The 8,300-nt window shown below is 53.6% G+C and overlaps 1 protein-coding gene across 1 annotated transcript in view; it reads right to left on the bottom strand.

The window, feature by feature from the left end:
- NCLIV_017040 (Phosphofructokinase, related) overlaps positions 1–5,029 on the bottom strand; it is a gene marked incomplete at both ends in the record, with an annotated part of 12,934 nt that extends 7,905 nt beyond the window's left edge. Inside the window, 7 exons of the mRNA XM_003881896.1 lie at positions 543–827; positions 1,265–1,510; positions 2,095–2,205; positions 2,432–2,616; positions 3,231–3,465; positions 3,703–4,082; positions 4,996–5,029. Of these exons, the coding sequence (XP_003881945.1) occupies positions 543–827; positions 1,265–1,510; positions 2,095–2,205; positions 2,432–2,616; positions 3,231–3,465; positions 3,703–4,082; positions 4,996–5,029 (1,476 nt within the window). The remainder of the gene's footprint in view (positions 1–542; positions 828–1,264; positions 1,511–2,094; positions 2,206–2,431; positions 2,617–3,230; positions 3,466–3,702; positions 4,083–4,995) is intronic.
- Positions 5,030–8,300: the final 3,271 nt, after the last annotated feature.

The raw sequence follows: 8,300 nt of genomic DNA, 5'->3' as shown, positions 1-8,300 counted from the left end.
ACATATATATATATATATATATATGTGCATGTATACGTGTGTATGTATACATATTGAGGTGCACCTACATAAATCTCTCTATACACATACGAAAACCTTGATATATATGTATACATGCAACTGGGGCACAAGCGCAACTGTATGCAAATTGCATTCATATATATATGTACATGTGTTCCCAAATTGGTGTCTGTGCGACTATAGAGACGCACCCACGATTCGCGGTCTCGCGGGGAATCTGTTCTTGTTCCTCAGTGAAGGTGCGGAAGAGCAATCGGCTTTTCCATGAAAAACCAAGAAGCATGAGGATATACTTACACGCACCACGGTCTTGACTCCACATGGACATCCGCAAAGTTCGACACCCCTCTGCGAGGGTCCCCTCTACCTCTCTCTGCATATATATATATATATATATATATATATATCTGTATGTAAACATATATATATATATATATATATCTGTAAGTAAAGATATAGATGGCTGTACGGAGCGGGAAAATGTTGAGTTCTTTTCAGTGAATTCGGGTTGCTTGTCTTACGCCATCGTTGGCGCTGAGCACTTCGTTGAGTTCCTTGATGAGAACTTTCATTTCGGGGATGAATTCGATCAGGCCTTCCGGGAGAAGAATGATGCCGTATCGCTTCCCGGCTTGCAGTCTGTCGACGACGAGGTCGGCGATCTGCTTCACGATGTCTGCCAGGCACAGGTTCGCTTCGTCCACTTCTTCGCCGATAAAGACGAGATTTGGCCGCGTCTGCATGGCACACTCGAGGACGAGGTGCGAGGCGCTCCGACCCATCACGCGCACAAAGTGGTAAGTCGTCTGAGCAACACAAAAGGGAAAAAAAGCGAACACGCCACGAGTCGTTGGGTGTACATACCACCTGACGAGCCGGGGCCCGCGCGGCTGTGTCACGGTCGTCGAGAGCTTTCGTGTGATAAAAACGTTCTCGGCCCGGTCGAACGGACAAAGCCGTCGTTCGAAAAGAACTTGAGTACAAAAGAGGCTACAACAAAGCGGCAGACAGAGAGAGAAGCATTTACACATAAAGATGTTTTAAATCTAGACACATTTCTCTGTGTAGAAACGTGGGCATGCACACGATTTGAATACGTCAGCCCTTGTCAGGACGCCCCGGTCAGATGTGTGGGTTTTCAGAAATTGCCCTCCCTCGGTGTGACATATCGTCGCAAAAGAGATCTTCGCTCCGTCTTTCGTTTCTCTCTTCTTCTCGCCACTGCGGCTCTCGCCCGATTTACTTGGGAACTGTTGATATCGGTGCAGAGGTTGCCGATAAGTTCCGAGTACGTTTTGGCGGCTGTGTCGAATCCGAAAGAAGCCTCAATAAGGGGGCTCTTCAAATCTCCGTCGATCGTCTTGGGGACGCCGACGACTGCGCAGGAGGGGAGATGAACTTGGAAGTACTCGGCCAGAAGCGCAGCGTTGCTATTCGAACCATCGCCCCCAACCAAAACCAGGCCATGCAACTCCAAGCTCTCGCAAACCTGAAACAAACACGGAACGAAAAGCCGAGAAGAAAACCGACTGTCACCGAAGAGGAGAGAGACGAAGAGAGAGAGGAAAAGGAGAGAGCGGAAGGGAGAGAGGGAGGAAGAGGAGAGCGAGGAAGAAGAGAGGAGAAAGCTCCAGATGGAAGACGAAGGCCGAGAAGAGAATGACAAAGAGCACGGAGACAAGGAGTAGACGGCAAGGCATGCAGGTGGCGTTTTATGACACCACAAACAAAGATTAAAAGGAACCGCGAAAACAGATCTATGGAGTATCCCTAGATCTGCGGGTCGGAATCGGGCCAGCGCGCATGTCATGTCATCCTGTCATACTCGTCTGTTCCACCAAAACACACAGCTGGTTTTTCCCAGCCCACAAACGCCTCTCTACCTCACCCCCTATCGTGGTCTCGACTCCCTTCTTCTCCCTCGAAATTTCTTCCCGTACGTGCGTCCCTTGTCTCTTCTTGTGCATCCACCGTCAACTCTTCTTTGCCTCTCTCTATTCGCCTTCGCAGTCGCTCTGTGAGTGTTTCCCTGCTCCAGGATTCGCGATTCGTCGCTCCTCCGCCTTCGCCTACCTCCTTCGCCTTCTTGAGATCCTCCTCTCCGTTCACTTTCCCACGTCCAGACCAGAGCATGTCGAAGCCTCCCTGGTTGCGATACTGGTTCATCAGCTCATCCGTCAAGACCTGTGTGCGTGCAGCGCATGCAGAGGAAGCGCATGCAGAGGAAGCGTATGCAGAGGAAGCGGATTCGCAGGTGGATTCCAAGGCCGCGACTCTCTCCGCGCCCGTGTCCCCGGAAAAGAAACCTGGGCACGCCCCACCTTTTCGCGGACAGCGTCCGCTCCCCCCTCTTTTCGCAGGCAGAGAGGTTCACTGGGCAAGATCGTGTCGGCTCTTCTCGCGGCCTCACCTTGTATTTCTTGTTCATGACCCCGTCCAGGCCTCCCATGAATCCAAAGACGACCGAGTCGGGGTGGCGACTCTTCACGAAGTCGTGCAAACCGGCGATCACGTTGTGCCCTCCAGGAGCCGGCCCGCCGCTCAAGATGATGCCGATCCGCGCCACGACGCGCTGGCGGCCTGCGGCTTCGCCACCTGCGCGGAGCAAAAAGCCGGAAAGGAGACGGAGCGCATGCACGGGTGGACAGACAACCGCTGCCTCGTGAGACACGAAAGCAGACAAGGCGAGCGGAAAGGCGCTACACAGGAAGAACGGCACCCGCAGCGGACAGCGCGAGAACGAAGGGCAGACGGGGCCAACAAGAGAAACGGTAGAACGCAGCATCCAAAGTGCCTGACAAAAGGCGATTGAGAGTACATGCGTAGTAAGGGGGTATCAAAGACAAAGCACGTGGCGGATCCCTCCCCACAAAAAACCTGTGCGTCTTCTACGTCCATCTGCGAAGCGTTTGTTTTTGCGGCCTAAAATCTGCGAAACGCCACGGCCTTTGAAGGCAGATCGCAATTTTCCACGCATGTCTCGATGTTAGTGGCTCTGCCATCCCTCCGCCGTCTGCATTTCCACATCGACACACGTCTTCACGGAGACATTTCCTGTGCATGCATGGGAAGACGTCCATGGACATATAGATAAAAGGCGTCCACCGGGATCCTCCGCGTTTGGAAGTCTTTTTAGGGGAGACGCGTTTCGAGTGTTTTGCAAGAGAGACGCGCAAAGGACGCTTCACGAGTCTAGCGGCTGTTCGCACCGTCGGCGTCAACGGGGCCCTGGGCCACCTCGGTGTACTCAAAGCCCCACGTTGCTGGGAAGAGAGCCTCGAGTTTCTTCTGGACTTCAGGCGACTGCGCCAGCGGCCCGGATTCGAAGGCCTCCTTCACTTTGTCCACCAACGCGGGACCAGAAATCAGCGTGTGGGTCTCTGCGTCGAGGGCAGTAGGCAACGTGCAAGTCCACGCCTGGCGGGCTTTCTGCACCGGGCTCGTCTGCATGCACAGGCACGCGGAGTCGAGACACGTGACAAAAGCGAGCGAGCGTGGCGAGTCTCCACCGCAAAAAACACCGCAGAGTTCACGGAGACCTTGCACCTCGCAGCCCTCTGTGTCTCCCTTCTCGCTCTCCCTCTGTGTCTCCCTTCTCGCTCTCCCTCTGTGTCGCCTTTTGGCTTTTGTGCGGCGTTCCGTCTCGTTTCTGCCCTTCTGCTCTTGGCTGGTTCGTCTCACTCGATCAAAGAGGTCAGCAGAGTGGAGATGGGTTCTCGCGCGCTGTTCTCTCTGGTGAACAGGGAAGGAGCTGCTCGATGACATGTCTCTGGAGATCTGCGATGGGCCGTAGACGGAGCCGTAGAGGGCGAAGCTCTGACTGGCGCCGCCCAGGGACGAGCCGAGTCGCATCGCGCACGGCATTTCGCTCGCGTTCGCGGTCACCGAGCTCGCCTTGCGAAACGACAGGCGCCGCACGGGCCTTGGGCCGCCGGCGTGGATCCTCGGGGCTGTCTCGGCGAGGACCGGCATGTGCTCCGGCACCTCCGGCGGCGCGCTCGACAGCGTGTACTGGTTGTCATTCGTCACGACCAGCAGCGAGCGCCCGCGGCGCATGCTGCCTGAAGAAAGCACATGCAAAGCGAGAAAACGCTCAAAACGACAAGGGACACACTCCCGCCAGCGTCTCGGATCGCGCACAGCGACAGCGGGCGGTCGACGGGCGCCCAGAGAGCCAAAGCCCGAGAGGACCGCCAAGACTCTACCTTGGTCCACTAAGCGTTTACGCAAAGGCACGAAGCGACAAGCCGAAGAGCGTGCAACAGCCAAGCGGCCCGCCGTGGGAGAAGAGAGGAGGCCAAGGTTTGCACCTCACGCCCCGCAAGTTTCGTCCCGTTTCACACGGAAGAGGCATATATATACATATACATATATATACATATATATAGACCTTTGTGTGTGCGGTACTGGATAAAAGACAGGGGAGAGACCCCACGCAGAACGGGGCAGACAGCGAGACAGTTCTCGGCACGCTAGAGCCGAAGTGCTAGCGTTTGCACACGTGGGCACGACGGACACGGGACCACACAGCCAGAAATCCGTTCGAGAGCGTCGGGAAGATGGCAGCCCAGCAACTGCTCGCTTCTCCACGGTTCCCCAGTGTTGTCCCGTCTCCGAAACACAAAACGTCTCACATGGCGGAAGGATGTCTGTTCGATTCGCGGCACAAAAACCAACAGCTCAAGGCCCTGAGCCGACTCCCCTCTTCAAGTCAACAAGAGGCCGCAGGCACCCTAGCTCTCCCTCCAACAATATTGATGCACATACGCATATTCAAGTATATATATATATATAAATATCTCTGTATCTATATGCATGTACAAGAAAGTATGTTGCATACGTACGTTTAACTAGATAGGCAGGTCGAATGAAACAGAGATAAAAGACTATATGCATGGAGCAGATACATTTGGTATTCATTCATGGAAAGGTCACCTGTCTCTGCAAACGGTCTAGCGCACTGCGGCAGCTCACCTTTCTCTGTGTCTTTGCCACTTGGATACGCCATGGCTGTGGAATGTGAATGGCACCGTCGCGCGATCACGTGGAAAGGAGGACTACGGCAGGGACTCAAAACGCGTGCATGCTCTCAAGCACTTCGGAGGTTCCGAAGGCAAAAGAACCAAAGAAAGGCGGAAAGAACGCGCTAAAAAGATTCTTTAACGCCGGAAAAGTCTCGAAGACGCGGCGAACGACCCAGCTTGAAAGCACAGGTGAGAAAGATGCACCGGAACCGAAGGTCAGCAGTGGAAAGAGCAAGAAACGAGTAGCGATGCCCACTGTAGATCCGGCTTTGAAGCGGCGGCGGTGTGCAGGAGACACGAAACGTTTTTCAACGGAGAGCAAAAAAAACGGACAGAAGATGCGGTGTCCGCTTCTGATTCTTGACCAAACGGAAGCGACGAAGCAGCAGGCCGTGTTGTTGGTGTGTATGTACAGCAGGCAGTCAGTCGCAATTGTTTAATAACTCTAGTTTACACATTCACGGATATATCCTGCCTCGATGCATTACGCATTTCGAGGGGGTCGTGTCAAGAGAGCTGTTTTCTCGCTCGCGAACGGGAAACGCAGACAGAAGTTGACAAGTTAAAAAAGGAAGGGGGAAATCGGACGCAACTGTAAAGGAACGGCGTCCTGGAAACTCCGTAACTGGGTGCAAGCACAAGGGGGCGTCCTGTGCAGCAGGCGAAGAACCGCTGCTTCCAGTTCGGACGTGGTTTTCGACAGGTGAGTCCGGGGCTGAACGCAGCGCAAAGAAAAGCAGAGAAAAAACCTAGAAAGGCGCACCCGAGAGGGAAAAGCCTTCGACACGAACAGCGGCAAAGATGGACGGAGGAGCACAGCTGGGGCTGACACACTTTTCGAGTCTGGCGATCGGAAAACGACTAGCAAGCACTTAGCCACAAAACGGCTCGTGGTCGGCAACGCGGACGCGAGAAACGTGGCACGGAGTCAAAGGATGGCAGGAGCAAAAAGAGGAAGCTGGGCACGTGGAGGTGGACATCTCTGAAAGTTCCTTCCTAATGGAAAGTTTTTGAGGTGCACAGACTGGAATAAGATGGCCAGTGGCGCTGACTCTCCCTTGTTAAGGGATCGCGACCAGCGGCGAAGCATGCGTGCGCACAGTTTCTCGCATAGATGAAAACGGGCACGAGCGAGAGCTGCACACCCGACACCGCGACGAAGCTGCGGAACACTGCATTCGCCTTTCTGTATATTGAGAGTCTCGTCAGCAGTTGCATTCGGCAGAGGATAGCGACTTTTTTGTAGAGCTTGAGTCGAGTCGGTGGAAGGCAAATTCCTAAAAGGGGGGGGAAGCGGAACCCGCCCCTCTCCGCCGGACTGCCGAAGTTAGCGGCCTAAGTGGCAGGTTCTCGTTGTTGGCAAGAAGATATAACCGTGCTTTCGGAGCTGACTCGTCCTCATCAGCTCTACAATTGATGCGCATTGCGAAACTGAGAGTGTCACCGGTTAACACAGAAACTGATCTTCGCAAGCACATCGTGGTCGCGTCAAGCGATCAGTGAGACACGCGATCGCGAGTTGCCGCCCGATCGGAGAGCTCGCGGGATCAGGTAGAGATCAGGGCAATTCGAACGACTTTTGCCGAATCCGAACGAACCTTTGTTGCGCAGGAAATCCGCACTAGCGGCAAACACAGCCTTGTTTTCAGAAACAGACGGGGCTTTAGTACTAACGGTAAAAAGGGTCGGCTGGCAGTGTTGCGTGCGGATGTAGTAGGGAGGAAACAACTGAATTGGAAGCCACCTGGCCAGCTGGGGCCGAAAACCACGTCGAAGTGGCGATTGTTGGGAGGTGTCTACTGGCAGCTTGTCTGTGGAAACGATTGGTCACGACGCGAAGTGGCTACGTTGCGCTGTCACAGCGCTGCTTTTGGGGGCAGTGGAAACGCTCCTGTCGAAAAACTACGGTCTTCTGTAGATATTCCTTCCGTCGCGATACCAGTTTTCCAACTTGTTTTGCTGTTGTGTAGTGACATGTATGGACATCGACAACGGGGGGCAACTCTGATCGAGCGGAACGTTCGCGAGATACAGAAATTTCGGCCGTCAACGGCCAGCAGCATCGTGCTTCGCGTTCAGTGACAGTATGCCGAAGCCGAACGCGAATTTCGACTGAATCTCTGCTGTTGCCAGAGTTTGCATGGGATAGTTTGCGAGCGTGATTTCGTACTGTAAGCTGCACCGGTAGTACGCTGTATGTTGGTCTGCGATAGTTTAATACCATACTTGGCATCACCGTCATGCCGGGCGGATGAATGGATTAAGGACGTTTGTAGAGAGCGGTGCGCCTTCGCTGCAACGCCAGTTGGGTCATGTTGTTCGGTTGGCACAAACGAGGCAATGGCGCTGTCTAGAGAGCTCTCCGCAACGTACTGGTATTTTGGCGTGTCGCAACGTCTGCGTACCGCAAGTTTCATTCACTTTGCACTATTCGGCTGGTTGTCTGCCTTCCTTTAGGGGACCTTTTGTGATCGTCTGGTGGTTTCGTCCCGCCCATCGCGCCTGCTGAAGGCCACTTTGTCATTTAAGTTCATAATGGTGCTACACTGTTTTCGCGAACGTCTTGCACGCTCGAAACGTCATCGTTTACCGGTGTAACGTGTCTGTTCTAAAACTGAGGACGGCAAGAACTCGGTATTTCCTTAAGAATAGGATCTCGGGTTTGCTCTTACTTACTTGAAGGAGATCTCTGGAAAGGTACATCTGTGTTGCTAGGCATTTGCTACAGGATCAGGCCTCTAGAGAACTTCGTGAGGCCTCCTCACCTCAAGAACAACATTACCGGGACAAGCTTTCTGTAGTTGTGGCTGTCAAAGGAGGAGACTTATATAACTGCTTATTTCGATCTTATCGTCAGAAATGGAATATCTTTTCACTGAGTCTAAACCCCAGCTCTGTGTGAAGCTACCAAGCCATTAATTCTGCCCCAGGTGGCACGGCTTCTTCGGTGTCATAGCGCGGCATGTTAGGGTGGCAAGCACGTCTCTGATGTAACCGTAACTGATGATAGGAAATGACAAACACTTTGGCAAATCGGTGCTGACCCGTACTCTACCGGTCTGGATAACGAGTACCGTGTCGAAGCCAGAAGCGTGCTCAAATAGGACGGTCTCGGAAGTCAAAACCACAGGTGACCGCTGTTCGGATTTGCGCAGAGACCTTCGTCTGCAGTTTCTGTGTCGAGAGCAGCTAATGCAGAGCTGACAGCACATTGCAAAAGCCCCTTCTCTGTGCTGTTTGGTGGCCCAGAAACAT

This window comes from Neospora caninum, chromosome VI (genome assembly GCF_000208865.1).
Source record: "Neospora caninum Liverpool complete genome, chromosome VI".
In the NCBI taxonomy this organism is placed as follows: Eukaryota; Apicomplexa; class Conoidasida; order Eucoccidiorida; family Sarcocystidae; genus Neospora; species Neospora caninum.
Note: the sequence above shows the minus strand (reverse complement) of the source record. Positions and strands in the feature narration are given on the sequence as shown.